We start from the raw sequence: 18,016 nt of genomic DNA, 5'->3' as shown, positions 1-18,016 counted from the left end.
CAATTCCAATGTGTGACTTAGGGGTAAGCTACACAAGGCACATAACTGAAGCGTACCGTTCGCAACGCGTAAAATCCATTTTAGACCAATGGTCTATTTTTTTCAAACGTACGCGCCGCTATCAGTCTGGTGTAGTCTAGCTACTTCCATTGATTATAGTGGAAGCTAATTGTTGCAGCAGACGCAAAGCGAACATGTTTCCACTGTTCGATCGCGTCTCTCTCTCTCTCTCTCTCTCTCTCTCTCTCTCACTCACTCACTCACTCACTCACTCACTCACTCACTCACTCACTCACTCACTCACTCACACACACACACACACACACACACACACACACACACACACACACACACACACACACACACACACACACACACACACACACACACACACAGAGAGAGAGAGTGCCCCTTCTGTCCCTGGTTTGTCAGTGTGTCAGAGCTGTCTTCAGCACTGCAACCCATAAACCACCAGTGCTGTTATCATTCTGCATCATATTTTCCTTGCCATGTCTACTGTAGTGACAAGTGACTGTAGATGGAGGTGTTGTTGGTGACTGCAGACAAACTGACAGCTGGTAGGCTCCAGCCTATTTCTATCTACAGGAAGAGGTGGTGGTGGAGGGGCATCTGGGTGGTGTACTACAACCCGGCTCACTGGTAATGGATGCTGGTAGGATATGGGACTACCTTCCTGGACTTTCCCAAAAGCAGAGTCAACCAGTGGGATGTCTGCATTTGTCACCATGGTGGTGATGAGTGGAGCAATGTTTGTCAAGAAGTCTTTGCACACCTCGTCAACTTTGAGGACATCTGGATCTGGCAGCTCTCCTCGCACTGCCTTGTAACGTGTACTCCTTTGAATAATTTAATTTCACAATTAAGATGTAGCATCAATCAGACACACACAAATGATTCATTATATTTAATGAATAATCCAGCAAACTCAATCTCCCAACAAAGGACTATGAAACTTCCCCCAAAACTAACATCACAAATGAAGCTAACACACTGACACACACCCGGTGTCCTGTTACAGGACACATTAACACTGATAAGAATTATGACCCCAAAAAAGGAATTTGCTGGGAATTGTGACTCACTTAATTCTGGCTGAGAAGGAGAAATAAACCCTTTTAATCCTATATATATATATTATATATAACCATGTGAGAAATGTATAAACATGTATCTAATTTTCCCATCTCATGATTTTCCTTTTATGTGGTTTGGCCTGTTTCTTCATTTTCTCTTCTAAACTTATATGTAATAATGTTTCAGACTTACATACTATGGTTAACCTAAATCACATATGTAGCATGTTTAGTCTCTATAAACTTCAATCTTCGTCCCCCATTTGTTCATTTACATTACATTTTTTTAAATTTTATGACGATTTAGTACTATAAGAATCTTGAAGATTCTTTTCTAAAACACCCAATCAAATTACAGATTCAAATGCCCTGCTAGAACACAAAGGGTCGTAAAATCTCCCTCCAAAGGGACAACTTCTTATTGGCTTACAAACCTCCAGTGGGTGTGACATCTTCACACTTTAAAAATCTTTGATCACAATATCAAGTCTCTTGGTCTCTTAGTCCTTCCTGAGAAGTCCTGATGTGAAGATGATGCTGAACTAGGCTAAGATGATGTTGTGCCAGGCTGAATGGAAAGCTTGTCTTTCCATTTACCAAAGATCCTCTGACTCCCACTGGCTCTCTCTCATCAAGACCACGTCAGCAAAGATCAACTGGAGCCTCAACAAATTTCATCAGGACAGTTTAATTCAAATGGGCAAGACACGCAAGTATCAAACTTAAGCTGTGTCCCAATGTGAAGGCTGCATCCTTCGAAGGACGCACCATGTAGCCTTCGCAGGATTTCCTAATTGCGCATCCAGGTGTTCCCGATTACCGCTCCTGGCGCCTAGCAACGGTGCGAGAGTACAGCTGCCATCCTGATCATTCATTTTATATAATTGAGTAAATATATATGGAGCCAGAATTGGTTATTGTCATTTTATGTTTTATATTTTACTGGAGGACATGGTGAGGATATATATATATATATATATATATAAATAAGATTCAAATGTTCACTTATATTTTACCTTGATGTGATTTTGTAGGCTAGTGTATTATTTTTATTATGTATTGTTACGTGTTTAAAATATGTTAGCTGGATGATTGTGTAACATTTAAGTGAGGTACTGCGACTAGGTGGGCAGGTGGCAAAAACAGTCATAGAAACCCGGTCTTAACGTTGAAAACGTTTATTCAATCACCGAAGAGTGAGGACGTTACAAAGGATATGATCAATGTAAAAGAAAACATGAATAATCAGAAAACAAGAGGGTCGCCAAATTAACAAAATAATTAAAACATAACCCCCATATCTATTTAACCCAAAACCTCTAAAACTACATACCAAAAAGAAAAATGTAGAAAACAACCCGCAATCTTCAGCGTATTCGACGCCTTACATAAACTATACTAACAAACTCAACAAACAAAACAACAATGGGCGACGACCACTCTCCAACTAACGAACAGTTAGAACACTACCTACCGTGGTCTTACAGATTCTTAATTGTAGAGACAGAATGAGGATTAGGCAACTAGCAATACAAAGCTTCACTCTAAATGATCTACGGTTGGACTACTGCAAAACACAAACATACGTGGAACGTAACATGTACATTAATGGACCATGGTGAATATATTTACACAGGTTTTCAACCCCGTAATACGGAGCCGGGGAAGTCGCCTGTGGGGAAAAAACAAAACAATCCGTGGCGACGGTTTTGCAATCCGTTACCGTTAGTTTATAAACTGTACTCACGAATTCTTAAACTGTTACCTCGGTTTAAAAAATCATGTACACGGATTAATAAACCGTACCCACGAGTTCCTAATTCGTGCTCTCAGTTTTTGCAATCTGTTCCCACGGGTTTGTAAACTGTACTCACAAATTTGTGGCCTGTCCCCCAGTCTGTGCCGGATGATTCAACCATGCGGGATGCATTTCATTATGTTTAAACTTCATTTTTTTAAATGGATAATTTCTTGAATTTTCTAAAAAATGACATTTAGGCTAATTGTATCTTTTAAAGTCCATTTTTTTGGGAGGAAAAAGCTCAGTATAATAGAATAAGCAAAAAAAGACTTCACATATAAAAAAGTAATATGATAAACATATTACTGTCATAATAATAATCATTATTATTATTACATTTAGGCCAGATATTTAGAAGGCGTTTTTTACTCAAAAAAGAAAAAAACAATTCGTCAAATGTCAGTCATAATACAGGTTAGACAGTAATAATACAGGGCTAAGATTATCACAAATAAACACAATATTTTGACGCATATCCAAGTGTGTGTGCGGAGTGTGGAGCGCGCACTGCATGGCACGGAGGCGCGGGCGCGAACACTTGCACTTTCCTATCAGCAGTGGAAACAACTTAAAATACTCTATCATTTCTGGTCATACAGAAAAGAATAATACATAATTCGCATCACTTTTTTATTTGTCCAAACTCACAATAACAAGAAAACGTTGTGCTTTTGTAAAATAAAATAAAACAATCAGGCGCCTTTTCATGATCTCCGTGAACTGGAGCGAGTCTCATAAATGAACTAAAACAAAATATAGCCCAACTATATAAAGCTTAAAATGTCCACTTTTAAACAAACAATTAAAATGCCTCGTTATTTGTTTTATTTTATTTTATTATCATTAGCCTATAAAGCTCTCTGTATGGTTCCAGAGACATGGCTCTTCTCATTCAGCACTGCGGGGAAATATCATTTCTAATTTGGCCTTAGAAAACCAGTTAAATCGACATTTTTTCAATATTAATTTGTGAATATTTTAAATGTTTAATAAAGGGGCAAAAAGTCATAAACAAAAATCTGAAAATACATCAGTATTTTTTTCTTTTTTTGCAGCATTTGGTGTGTAGCCTACAGTTCAAATTAAAATTTTGGTGTTCAACTTTGCGTTTTAAAAATACAACAACCGTTCATTTTTCAATTACGGGTTAAAAAAACGAACAACTTCACACAAACACTTGGATATGTGTCAAAATCTTGTGTTTATTTGTGATAATCTTAGCACTGTATTATTAGCACTGTAATAATAATACAATTATTATTGTCTAACCTGTATTATGACTGACATTTGACGAATTGCTTTGTTCCTTTTTTAGGATAAAAATGCCTTCTAAATATCTGGCCTAAATGTACTAATAATAATAATAATAATGATAATTATTATTATTATTATTACGTTTATAACTATAAATGAGTTCACTGAAGACAGTAATATGTTTATCATAAAATCATTTATAAATGTTTTATTTTTATATAACCTAACCTTTTACAGTTTTGGAAATGTGTTTGTGTTATTTCTTTTTTATATATGTGAAGTCTTTTTTTGCTTATTCTATTATACTGAGCTTTTTCCTCCCAAAAAATGGACTTTAAAGGTTGTATCAGCGATTGTGGGTGACTTCACCTTATGTTTGTGTTTGAAGCGAGATCCCAAACAAACCAAGTTAGTTCGCCCCTCCCTCCCGGAAAAAAAACTATCATGCACGCGCATTTCTTAAAGCGGCAAAAACACTCTATATTCAGATTGACGGTCTACCTCAATGATGGCTCATTCTGCTGGGTAAGTCATTAAAGTTGTTTTTCTAAGATAAATTTATAACCAAGGAAATGTAATATCCGTTACTTACACTTTCAATATTGTTTATTTTAAAATAGGTTAATGCAGAAAATGTTTCTATTTTTTTTTACTTCGTATGCATGAACATTATGTTATCAACTACATGATTTCCATTACACGAGAGTAGATGTTAAAACTTCATGCTGATTTGTACTCGGCTTTCGCCAAGATAATCACCAACTAAGACGTAGCTTTACAGTAACCTATGCTTCTCCATCCATTTACGCTTCTTTCCATCTAGTGACGTGAATCTTCTGTCTGGTGTTAATACAGTGTATTGCGCGTCAGCACACACAACGGCTGCAACCACAGTGCGGTCCCCCATAACAACCCTCTGGATTGAGCGGAGTAGGGAACATCTCTAGGGTCTTCAAGTGGGCACCTTCCGTCCTCAGTGTTTCGTCGACTAGCCCACGACACCTCAAGAGGGCTCGACAGTGACTCTGGCGTCCCAGAGTCCCCCCCCCTCCGTCCCCCACTCAACTCAGCCCAGCTTACTGACCTCTACTTCCCTCTTGCTGCTGAGACCTAACCACAATCTCACAATCTCTCCGCAACCCAACCATACGCGCCAACCCGTTTGACTAAGGCTGTCGAGCCCCACTGGTGCGTTAATATGCAGTTTCAGTGGCAACGGTTCCGTATGGCATACCACCTACCACAAAACACAATATCTGCCCAACCACCCGTCATTCACGCAATATACACAGGAACGTAATGACTGTAAATACTATACAACCTATACAAATAAACCAACAGTTGCTGCTGAGACCTAACCACAATCTCACCGCAACCCAACCATACGCGCCAACCCTTTTGACTAAGGCTGTCGAGCCCCACTGGTGCGTTAATATGCAGTTTCAGTGGCAACGGTTCCGTATGGCATAACACCTACCGCAAAACACAATATCTGCCCAACCACCCGTCATTCACGCAATATACACAGGAACGTAATGACTGTAAATACTATACAACCTATACAAATAAACCAACAGACCTTTCAAGTTTTCAAGAATTCTACGAAACCGTAGCATGGCGGCCTGTACACAGCCAGCTAGAATCTTTCCGTCTCAACCACAGCCAGTTGCTGCTCCTTTCTGCTGCTTCAGATAAGTTCTTTACTGTACGACGCAACTCTTGGCCACTGAATCCGACGTCTCTGAGGAACCGGGTTGTAGAGTGTGCCACAAAACCACGACAACCCACTTCCACTGGATAAACCTGGACTCTCCATCCTCGCTGTTCTGCTTCAGTGGCCAGATGAGCATACCGCAGTTTCTTCCTCTCATATGCCTCATCTACCGCATCCTCCCATGGCACTGTTAACTCTATCAGTTGAACAATGCGTGCTGATCCAGACCACAAAACAATATCTGGCCGTAGGTTAGTGGTGGCAATCTCAGGTGGAAAAATAAGCCGTTGATCAAGATCAGCCAGCATCTTCCAGTCCCTAGCAGCTTCCAGTTGTCCTGGGCGAGAATTGGTGTTAGCACCTTTTCCTGGTGGTTGCTCGCCTGGGCGGAGGAATATTGTCTTCTGCGTGTAATGTTTTGCTAGAACAGGCGGCAATTTATTGGTCATACTACGCTTGCCTTCCAATGCTAAAGCCAAACATCGCAATACTTGGTCATGGCGCCAAGTAAACCGACCCTGGCTAAGAGCCACCTTACATCCTGTCAAAATGTGCCTTAATGTGGCAGGTGATGAACACAAAGGACAAGATGGATCCTCTCCTACCCAGAGGTTTAGGTTCTGCGGTGATGGGAGAACATCATATGTTGACCTAATAAGGAAACTGATCCTACTCTCTTCCATTGACCAAAGGTCTTGCCAGCCCATTTTGCGTTGTTCCACACTCTCCCATCTCATCCACTCTCCCTGCTTGGCCTGGGAAATGGCCTTTATACATCTCATCCTCTCCTCCTGCTTTCGCACTTCGTTGACTACCAGCTTCCTCCTTTGGGCTGGGCCTGCCTTGTGCCATTTAGGAGGAGCTAAACTGAGCCCAAAACCCCCTCTTCCATGCTGTACCTGTCCCACGATATCCCCAATTTGAAGGTCAGCCTTTGCCTCTACTACAGATTTCTTTGCTGACCACTTTCTACCAGTTTTTACCACAGGGGCTGTCTCCCTTACACATTTGTCACGTGACTCTGCTAAAGTCATTTCCAGTCTGACCTTGGCACACTTAAACTCCTCGGTTAAAGCAGAGACTGGCAGCTGCAATACTCCTTTACTATAAAGTCCCACTCTGCTGAGGCAGCGTGGAACTCCCAACCATTTCCTGATGTATGAACTTATTAACGCTTCCAGCTTATCCACTGTTGTCAAAGAAACCTCATACACAGTCAGTGGCCACAGCAACCTCGGCAGTAGACCAAACTGAAAGCACCAGAGTTTCAGTTTGCCTGGTAGAGCACAGCTGTTTATGCTCTTCAACCCTTCCACTGCTTGTCGTCTAACTTCTCCCACTCGAACTGTGTCCTTTAGATCCCCATCGTACCATCTCCCTAGACTCTTCACTGGCTTCTGAGAAACTGTTGGTATTGCCTCACCATTAATGAAGAATGTTTTATCTACTACCTTGCCTTTAATTATGGAGATGCTCCTTGATTTAGAGGGCTTAAATTGCATTCGTGCCCATTCAATATTATCTGTTAACTTCCCCAATAACCGATTAGTGCAGGCTACCGTTGTAGTCATGGCTGTCATGTCATCCATGTATGCTCTGATTGGTGGTAGTCGCATCCCAGAAGCCAAGCGCTCTCCTCCTACTACCCATTTTGATGCCCTAATGATTACTTCCATTGCCATGGTAAAAGCCAGTGGAGAAATGGTGCATCCTGCCATTATTCCAACCTCTAAGCATTGCCATGTAGTGCTGAATTCTGGAGTTGAGAAACTAAATTGCAAATCTCCAAAATAGGCTTTCACTAAATTTGTTATCGACATCGGTACCCTGAAAAAATCAAATGATGCCCAAAGAAGCTCATGTGGCACTGAACCATATGCATTAGCCAAATCCAGGAATGTCACGTGGAGCTCCTTCCTCTCCTTTTTAGCTGATTGTATTCGTTGCCAGATAACACTGATGTGTTCTAAGCATCCTGAACTGAAGTGTCAATGAAGCCATTCTTTAATAGGTAGGTTGACAATCTCTGAGCAATAATGCTGAAGAAAATCTTTCCTTCGACGTTTAATAGTGAAATAGGGCGAAACTGACTGATGCTTGTAGCATCTTTTTCTTTGGGTATAAAGACTCCCCCTGCTCTGCGCCATGCTCTAGGTACAACCTGCTTTTCCCAAGCCACTTTTATCAATTTCCACAGAATTCGTAGAACTCCTGAAGCACTCTTGTACACTCTGTACGGAACTCCATTAGGCCCTGGAGATGATGAAGCCCTTGCCTTTCTCACAACCTGCTCTATCTCTTTCCACTTAGGTGCACAGACCCCCTTTTGGTATTCTGGTGGATTGACAGGTGGGATGTCTGACGGAATAGACTTATGCCTTTTTGCATCTGTATGTGTTTCCTCCAAATATCTCTCTAGCTCAACCCTAGATGCTTTTAAAGTGCCATTCTTCTCACTGGTGAATAACTTCTTTGCGAATTTGAATGGATCTTTATAGAAATTAGCCCTCGCACGCTCCTTCTTTTTGTAGCGTTTCCGTAGGCGCTCAGCTCTGCGTAATATTGCAAGCTTATCTTTTATGGCCCTTTGTAAGAGATTGAGTCCCTCCGTCTGACTTTGTTCCGCTCTTTTCCATTGCTTCCTCAGCTGTCTCCTTTCTCTAACTAACCCTTCAATTTTCTGCTGCCGTCTAGACAATCCAGGAGTAGTTTGTACTTTTTCCTTCCTTTTTTCCACACCAAACCTCTCACTTCCATATGCGTAAATGATGTCCCCGAATTTATCCAGCTTCTTTTCAACTGTACCAGTTAATCTTTCTAATGCAAAGCATAGATCTGTGTTTACCGTGTCCCATGCAGTTTTCTCACAAGCTCTTGGCCATCTAACTCCAGGCCTATGCCCGTTGAGGTTCTTTTCTCTCTTATGCTGGTTAGTCTGACCGGGTTCACAAGAATCAATGTGTTCATCACTAACTGTGCAAACCCTCCTCTCCTCTATGACAGGGGTGCTGATATCCTGCGAACTGTGGTTTGCTTCCTGTCGCTGGATTTCATTCGACTGACTTGACTGACTTCGTAAGAAGTACTGATCAATGCAAGGCCCTTGTCCCTTCTCCCTCAAGCATTTCATTTTCCCTTGATGAATCTTCAAACCCCTGACCGTTGTTGCCTTGCTCCAGCCACAGACACAAACTTGGAGTTCAATGGCTTTGCTAACTGCAGAACCTGAACTAGTCTTTTGTGAAGTACTCTCTATACTCATATCCGTTTCCATTCCAAAGTCGTTAACCATGTTGTCCACCATTGAGTCATCTTCCGCCCCTTCTCTCGCAGACTCTAGGGGTATTTTCCTCTTTAATCTTACAGAAGCCTTGGGCGGGTGTCTCCAGCATCCTGTAAACACAGAGCTGGATACTGCCGACAAGGGTAGCTAACCCTTATCAGCCCCATTGGGGTCTCTTTCCTCCTCTTTCCTCCATTGGGGTCTCTTTCCTCTCTTTCCATAGCTAGCTTCTAGCTTTTCTCCCAGCTAACAGAATAGTAAATGGTTTCTAGAAAGTTGTCAGAACGTTGCCTATTATCATTTATTTACCTTGAACAGTTCTGTACAAGGGAGAGGAAGAGGGAGAGGGAGAGGTCGTGCTCGGGCTGCTTCCCAAGAACTACAGCCTACCACAGCTGATGTTGAGCGTGTCCAGCTGATGCAGGAAAGACGACTGGCAGTCCAGCAAGTATGTTAGCTTACCTGAACTTTTGCATAAAATTTTAACATGTCTTAAAAATCTTGGTTATCAAATCCCACATTACATGGTGATGTATAAATATGTCTTGAGTGAATGTTGTAATTTTAATTAATTTTTACTCTTTACAGGACAGAATTCAGCATATGAACCTGAACGAATGTCGTCAGCTACTACAGCGCTGTCTGGCTAGGGATGCAAGTCTAATTTTCGACCTTCTTCCATCATCTGAGGGCAACCCTGCTGCCGCTCCCCCTCCTGTAGCTGGACCGCCTCACTGGTGTGTCTGCGAGGCCTGCAGGGAGATGCCAACTGACCTGGAGCGGAAGTGCTGTGGGCAGCCTCCAGAGTACTGTATCTCAAATCTGCCTCACATGGACCTTTACATAATTGATGAAGGGGTGCTAAGGCTTTCCCGGAGGATCTGGAATGATGTCAGGGCTACCCAGGACCTTCCAGACCCCGGTGAGAGCTTGAAACAATTTCGTTATGCTGCCTACCGGCAGTTTGTGGTGTGGCAGTATGGGGCACTTGGCCAGGGACACAGGGTGGTGATCCCAAGTTGCTGTGTATGGAGGATTAGGGACCGCTACCCAGACCCACACGGGCAATACACGGGTTACATTCCAACTAGGGTGTAAATAGTGTGTATATTGAATAATGTAAATACTTTTTAATTTTCTGATTTCAATTTTTTATTTATACATAATTGTAATGGTTCCTTTTTATGTTCACTGTTTTTTTACAATACATTTCAAAAAATAAAAGTATTTTGAAAAAAAAAATTGTGGTCATGAAAGTTATTTTTAGGCTATCTGGATTCTGAATTAGGACTGTAGCCTAGTTGCAACACAATGTTGAAAAAACACAAGGCACTTTGGTCAATTCTTTCTTTTTTTCTTCTTATTGGTCCTCTTCCTATTTAATTTTTTACTTTCATTGATGTGTTGCAGAGTGACCTGTGGAAACAAACAACACATTATGAAAGGGTTATGACCAGCTACTGTAACCATAAACCAATGGCAGTCTAATTGCTTATATAACATGTACAACAACAAACTGTTAGGACATATGTGGCCTAAATAGCCTATCCATGTCTTACCTATTCCTCTACTCTGCTCCGTCATCAGCAGTTCCTCGGTTGAAGGAGCAATCACATCAGTGAGGAGTCCAAGTAGTCTCGGGTCACCAGGTCTTTTTTTTTCACAAGGGGCACCCCTCCATCAGCTGTCAACTTCTTCTGCAAAATGTTTCCTTGGAGCTCAGGGATGTAACGGTACTCCTTCTTTACCTTCAAAGTGTGCAAGCGCCACCTGCGAGATCTTTTGTTGTACAGCTTCGTGAACCTTAAAAGGATTGCAAAGTTTACAACCATACTTTCTCACTGACATTCCCCCTCATGACCTCAAAAGGCACAGATAACCCTTGAGCCATTTATGGCCTATGCAAATACACATCTGTTTTAAAGTGGTTACAGTTGTGTGTGATGAAGGCATAGCACATATGTTTTAACCAATAGCCAAAGGTACTGAACTTTGTAACTGACTGATCCCAGTTAGTCTGCACTGTCAATAACCCTACGATTGTGATCCATCCTATCACCATGTATAGAATACTTACTGAAGAGACCCATCTTTCTTTTTCCTTGCTTCCCGGATGGTGTGGTGATTGTAATCAAGTGCGGCGAGATGAATGCGTGCACTGTACCCAGCTTTGGGAAAGCTGAACCTCTTGCTCGCATACATGAGATTATGATTGTGGAGGGACTCAAGGTCACCCGTTGATCTAGGGGAAAGATGACAGATTGTCATGGATGCAAACAGGTGCAGAGTGACAAAATTGAATACACCCAAGGAGTGCTGGTCAGTAAAACCAGTTACGGAGGGCCGACTGGATGGTACACAAATGCCATAAGAAGACGGCCTAGACTACTGACGCTGCGGTCCACAATACAAAATCTTTTCTATAATTTCTGGATCTGATGTGTTCTGACTGCAACACACCTGAAATGCAAATATTTGGGAATATTCTTGAGCCATCGTGCATCCAAAACCACTTCAGACAGCCTCTGATGAGCAACTGAATTAGGATCGATCAAGTGCTTCTCCCTTTGTTCCACTAAAGGACCATGATGGCAGAAACCAAGAGCCCACGAGTGCACCCCAGTGACATGATGGAGCAGGCCAGCCCACATGTCCTGAAAAGTACATAAATGCACAGATATACATCCTTGTAGCATGTGAATGGATTTCACAAATCAGCAAATATCAAAAAATAAGCTACCTGACTGCTGCTAATTTTGTATTTTGTAATTTTTGTACTTACAAAGAATTCATTATAATCCCGAGCCTTCATACAGCAGTGCCAAAAATGGTTACATATGTCCCTGCACCACTCATGGATAATGGAGCACCCCTTCTGCTGGCCTACCTGTGAAATGCATATTTTTAAAGGTGTATTTTTATAAATTAGTGATCATAAAACATCACAGTTTAAGGCCTGAAAAGACAAAGCACAAACATACCGTAGTCAGTCTTCTTGAAAGATTTTTGGAGCCATGCCAGACATCAAGGGAGTGGTGAATGCCCTTATCTTTCAGTTTGCCCGTCTTTGGATCTATAGAAGAATAATGAACACAAGACACAATTTTAAAACAATATATTTCTCATTTATATAATTGCATTATATGAGTTTCAATTTAATAAAAAATAAATTTGTAGTACACTGGAGTACAACTTACGGAAGAGTGCTGAAATTTGAGGACTGGCATCCGTGCAGATCTCTGTCAATTTTACCTCCTGACAAAGGACTGCAACTGTTCGCAGGAAGCCCTCCTTCTCCATGGCTACAGAGTTTCTGTTTGTCTCCCTCTTGTCTATATTTTCAATAGCTATTATTTGTTTGTTTTCATTTTCCATTATGGAATATGTGCAATACTGGGCACAAAACCCTGGGCTGTCCATCCGCCCATCACCTGCAGGCACATTAGAAAGACAAATGTAAATATACAAGTGCAGCTTTTGCGATTCAATTATTAAGAGCTGTCGGGGCCAGCACGTCATGCTTTTTTTTTTTAAACAAATACTTACCCAGGCCCACTACACTGTCATTTGACTGTAGCTGTTCAATAAGTTTTTTTCTGTGTGTCTCCCAGAAGTCTTTAATGGTGTCAACACAGTAGTGGCCCTGGAGTCGGTGGAAAGTGGTCCTGTTCACAATTTTGATGTTCATAAATTTGAATAGTAATGCCACCTTTGTGAAATTATTCCCTGACAACAGTATATTTGTTGACAGAAGGAAGTCTCCTGCATGCATCCCATATTTCAATGTGGGCGGGGAAGACCATCTCCAAACAGTGTGACCACGTGGACATATCTAAAACAGAGTATATCATCAGCCATTAGTTTTTATCCTCAGGCCATCAAAACCTTATACACACACACAATACTTTGCACACATTCACTCCTCATAACTCACATAAACATCATAAGACATTGCACTGCACGCACACACACCTGACTTGCAGCTCTTTAGACATATCTACCTCTACTCCATGGACATGTCTTACATTTCTCAAAATAAAGTAACATTTTAAAAATAAAGTAACGTACCCATTCAACTACTGCAGCTGTACCCTTGGACTTGACGACAACCTCAAATGGCTTGGATGCACCACAAGGCAGCTTTCTGTTTTTATCAATTTTTGTGCATGTCCTGGTCGGTATGTTTACGTGCTGGACAAGTTCTTTCAAGCTGCTGTGATATACAATCGAAGCTGGGACACCAATTATATCGTCTGCACATACAACTTTACTTGAACTTGGAAATGTAACATCTGTTGATATCTCTTCGTCGTTGTCGTCGTGCTCCTCCTCCTCCTCCTTTTCTTCACAGTCATACAGAGTGTCTTCTAAATTTAATTCAGGAAGGTTGTTCAAGTTGATCTGTGTTTCCAGGGCAGCAGCAGTCCTATTGTGAAACATGACCATGAAAAATCATAATCTAAAACTGACAGTAAAGTGCAAAGTTATTCATATTAGAACAAGGTGTCTGGTGTACCTCAAACAAATCCGTGGTGTGAAGTCCAGGTCACTATCAGAACTGTCCACTTCTTGGGGATCATCCTCATCTGTAAATGATGAGTCTTCTGGGTCCTCCTCTACATTATCAGGGTCCTCCTCTAGATTATCTGTTGTATCCTCCCAATCTATGCTATATAACAAAGTGGGAAAAATAAATCTATTGTAGGCTTTCAATAGGGTACAGTCTCCCAGTAGCACAATGCATAAAACCTACTTACGTGGCATTTTTCAGGTCGTTGAAAGCATCCATACATATGGCAACATATGTCTAACAGTCAAATTTCTGTTTGTGATACTAAAAATAAATCGTGTGCAAAATAAATAGAGAGCAAGCGCTACCTGTGGCCATTGTGCATACTTGTGTACTCTACCATGCCGTAGTGTTTACTGTGCATACCTGGCTTGTTCAACAGCAGACTGGGTCCTACTGTCAAATCCCACATCTCCATGGCTTTGGGAAAATAAATGATTAAATTAGTGTCCTACATACAACAAAGTCAGTCATGGCACCTGAAGTACTTGCATAACAAGGGTCTAAACACAAAAGGTTACTAGAGGCCAACTAAGATAAGACAGATGAAATACTAAAGACAATCAATGCAATCGGAATTCATGTAGTTGTACACATACCTGCCTTCTTCCATTGCAGACAAAGTACTCCTGTCCAGCTCTTCCACTCCTTCAATGGGGAAGTAATCACTACACCAACCATCACATAACAAATTTAAATAAATAAATATAACATTTCATATTATATCTTACAAATGTGCTGCTTTGTTCAAACACAAGTCAAGAGGAATAAATGACAGACTGCCCCACCTTACAGATGAAGAGACAATGCTTGACAGTTGTGATGGGAAAGGTCTCCCTCTACACGATGGGAAAGGTCATCAGGTCTTTCTGATAGCTGAGGCAATCAAACATTAGATCACCAAAAGAAATCGCAAAAATAAAATAAATAAATAAAACAATAAAACTAAAATGTGAACTTGGCTGCTTTGGATTACAAAGTATAATGATGTATATAAAATCTGCAGTCGAGCCATGTCATATCATACAGCTAGTTTTGCTGGTGCTTCACTGGAAGCAGCAGTATGATAAAACATACCAGAATCAGTCATATAGCTACAGATCTAACGTTATGGGGAAAACTCATGGTAACAACAGCTATCTGGAATAATATTATAACAGCTTATTATTATTATTTGGCTAACGTTAGTCCTGAACGTAGGCTAGTGGTATTGCTAATAGTACAATGTTATGGCTACACATCAAAGTAGACGCATATAACAAACGCAACTCACACACTAAATCCCTACAATCTGATATTCGCTAGAGCTATCCAAGTTTAGTCCAGCTTCACTCATATTTTTTTAAATAATTATATTTTCACACACAGTTCACATACAAAACAGTCAGCACTAGAAGCTACTCACCTGTCCAGAAAAAACAGTGCAACCTCGGCGTCCGATTTAAAATTGTTTAATTCTTTGAGTTCTCTCCACCGTTCAAAAGCCTTCCCGATTATTATTCGTTTCTTAGACGAAAAACGACGGGATTCCCTCACCCTAATCCTCCTTCTCTTCTTGGGGATTGCCTCTTCCATGGGTTGATAGACGCTGGCTTATTCTTCAGCTCCGACTTCGCGTGCAGGCCCCGTGCACGAGCGCAAAAACAAACAACACCCGCCCCTGTCGGTGATTGGTTAGAACACTGTTTATTTTGATTCTGAGTGGTGGTTGTACCCATTTGTTTTTGTGTGCAGATCTCAGAGCCTAGGCTGCCTACAGAGACGCGGTTTTTTGACAGCCTGCTTATGGTTCGGGCAGCTAGCGGATCGTTAGGAAAGATTAGATGAATGTGATAATTTTTGTTTGGGCCTGAAATCGCTGATACAACCTTTAAAGATACAAGTAAATGTTGTTTTTTAGAAAATTCAAGAAATTATTCATTTTAAAAAATGAAGTTTAAACATAATGAAATGCATCCCTAAACAGGGCCTGGTTGAATCATCCGGCACAGACTGGGGGAGAGGCCACAAATTCGTGAGTACAGTTTACAAACCCGTGGGAACAGATTGCAAAAACTGAAGGCACGATTTACAAATCTGAGAGCATGGATTAGGAACTCGTGGGCAGTGCCGATCCTGACCTCCCTGGGGCCCTAAGCAAGATTCTGCTAGGGGCCTCTACCTGACCCGTGACGCCGTGAGCTATGTAAACCATTTGCCATTGCCACACAGTCACACCTGACACTTCAGTGCTCCCAATACAATCCTCCCTCCTTTAAACAAAACAGTCAAAGAATAAGTACAACAATATAGAACAGAATGAGGTTCAAACAAACAATATTTATTGAATTGAGTACTTAATAGAATATTGGCTGATAATCCAGCATCTCCTCTACTGACAAACTTAAGCATAGCACCTGCAAATTATAGATAACTCATTTTATAAGCTGCATCAGACCCATTCAAACTGGCTCCCAATTTCCTTTTATACATTTTCAAATATAAAATACTATTTATACTATGGCTTGGCTCTTGTAATATTTAACTGGTGAACTAGTGATGCAGATATCAATAATCCCTGTGAGTGGTGACATCATTGATATCAAGAATTAACTTTTGTACAAGTGAACATGTAATTCCTGATATCAAAAATAGACATTGGTTAATAAAAATGTAACTAAGGGGCCCTACCAGTAAAAATAATCAAGAATTCACATTGCAAATAGTAAAAAAAATTAATTCTTGATATCAAAAATGCATAAACTGTGAATGATTAAAAGCTAAAATGGCTTGCCATATCATGTTAAAGGTTTTTTTATTATGCATGTTGAAGAAATTCTTGATTTATGGTTATTATTTACTGAGGGATGTGCATCCATATTGACCAGTATGTCCAGCTAGCTAAACAACATTTTAAATTCAATATAGCCTATAAATCAATAGTCAATCAATGTCAAATTGTCGATACATTGCTTTCCATCTTGCATAATTAGTGCAGTTTAGAGTTTTTAACTACACATTTACTGAGACTAGATACTCAGTGTCTTGTTTTAAAAGTATATACTGTATAATGTGTACTTTGATGAGGAGTGCCATCATTCACGCCCATATATTGTACAGTGTGTCTGGTCTCCACATATATTCCTGCTTGAAAAATGTGCGTTTCATTTCGTGCACGCGCATATGAACGCATGATAACACACGCGAGGCGGTTATCTTTTCCGAGCTGCAGTAAACAAACACCGTTGCACTTTGTCGTTTATCAAAAACAAACGTAATAAATAATTGTATTTTACCCTCACTTTTGTCAGGCACAAAGAGATGCAAGAGATGCACTGCCCGCCTGCCCAGCTAGGTTAGCAAGACCGAAAAACAGTAGAAATGCACATAGACTTAAAGCAACACCAAGTAACTTTTCCTCTGCGGTCGCCCTACAGGTTGGAATCGGAATTGTCAATTACCGCTGTCGTAAATAATTTGTAGTACCCCAGAGTGCAGTCTGGACGATGGGTCGGGGCGACACTTTTAGGCTGGGCGACACGTGTCGCTCCGCCCACGCCCACGCCCAATTTAATTGGTTACATAATACCGCAATCTTATTGGTGTAGACGATTCAGGTCTGAGCATGCGCATTCTTTTATGTACGATTTAGTGAATGATTTGGCCGTATTAAAGAAATATTAAATGCTAACTTTAATCGTATCTTATTATCGGTTTACCATGGTCATTTTTGTTAATATCTATTGGCTAATACTTTATTATACTTAAGACACAGAATAGATTAAGTTATTGTTTAAAAACGAACGCTTGGTGACGGCACCTGTATTGCAGGGAGATGTTTTAACATTACATTACGTGTCATTCACTTGGCTTCTTCATATTTCTATCAGGATCTGATCAGCACAAACTCGGGATTTTCCGCAAATGAGGATAATTCACTGTAAAGGTGATGATACACAGGGCAACTTTTTGAGCAATGTTGCTGGGCAATCTTGCCGAGCGATTGTTGCTTGGGCACTTTCCAATTGAAAATGGGCGATACATTTCTATCTGGATAATTTAGATTGGTCGTGGGCCCTGTGTCTCATCTGGTTGCCCGTTGACGGCAACATTGCCCAGGAACATTGCTCAAAAAGTTGCCCTGTATATCATCACCTTAAGAATGTAAGCAGCTGATTTTAAATTCTAAAGCATGACCATTTTTGTTGTCATTTTTTTTAACAAGATTTGTTGTCCAATGCTTGCATTATTTGGTACAAAGTGCAAATAAAATGTTTAATGGCAAACATGTTTCCTGGTTGTTTACCTGTTCATTCAATAT

The 18,016-nt window shown here is 40.8% G+C and overlaps 1 protein-coding gene and 1 long non-coding RNA gene across 2 annotated transcripts; both read right to left on the bottom strand.

Annotated features, from left to right (window-relative positions):
- Positions 1 to 10,159: 10,159 nt before the first annotated feature.
- LOC143718569 (uncharacterized) lies at positions 10,160 to 13,935 on the bottom strand. Its single transcript, XM_077209584.1, has 11 exons — positions 13,904 to 13,935; positions 13,663 to 13,815; positions 13,215 to 13,572; positions 12,693 to 12,978; positions 12,344 to 12,577; positions 12,128 to 12,219; positions 11,929 to 12,033; positions 11,607 to 11,800; positions 11,224 to 11,388; positions 10,706 to 10,949; positions 10,160 to 10,562 (listed from the first exon to the last, which is right to left on the bottom strand). The coding sequence occupies exons 1-10, from the start codon at positions 13,933 to 13,935 to the stop codon at positions 10,757 to 10,759; spliced, it is 1,812 nt and encodes a 603-aa protein (XP_077065699.1). The 3' UTR covers positions 10,160 to 10,562; positions 10,706 to 10,756.
- Positions 13,936 to 14,087: 152 nt separating this feature from the next.
- On the bottom strand, positions 14,088 to 15,332 carry LOC143718383 (uncharacterized). The gene is made up of 3 exons (XR_013196342.1): positions 14,505 to 15,332; positions 14,316 to 14,384; positions 14,088 to 14,136 (listed from the first exon to the last, which is right to left on the bottom strand). It is a non-coding gene; the product is annotated as an uncharacterized LOC143718383 (long non-coding RNA).
- Positions 15,333 to 18,016: the final 2,684 nt, after the last annotated feature.

This window comes from Siphateles boraxobius, unplaced genomic scaffold, assembly GCF_051911475.1.
Source record: "Siphateles boraxobius isolate OS27281-9 unplaced genomic scaffold, OSU_SipBor_1 61, whole genome shotgun sequence".
In the NCBI taxonomy this organism is placed as follows: domain Eukaryota; kingdom Metazoa; phylum Chordata; class Actinopteri; order Cypriniformes; family Leuciscidae; genus Siphateles; species Siphateles boraxobius.
Note: the sequence above shows the minus strand (reverse complement) of the source record. Positions and strands in the feature narration are given on the sequence as shown.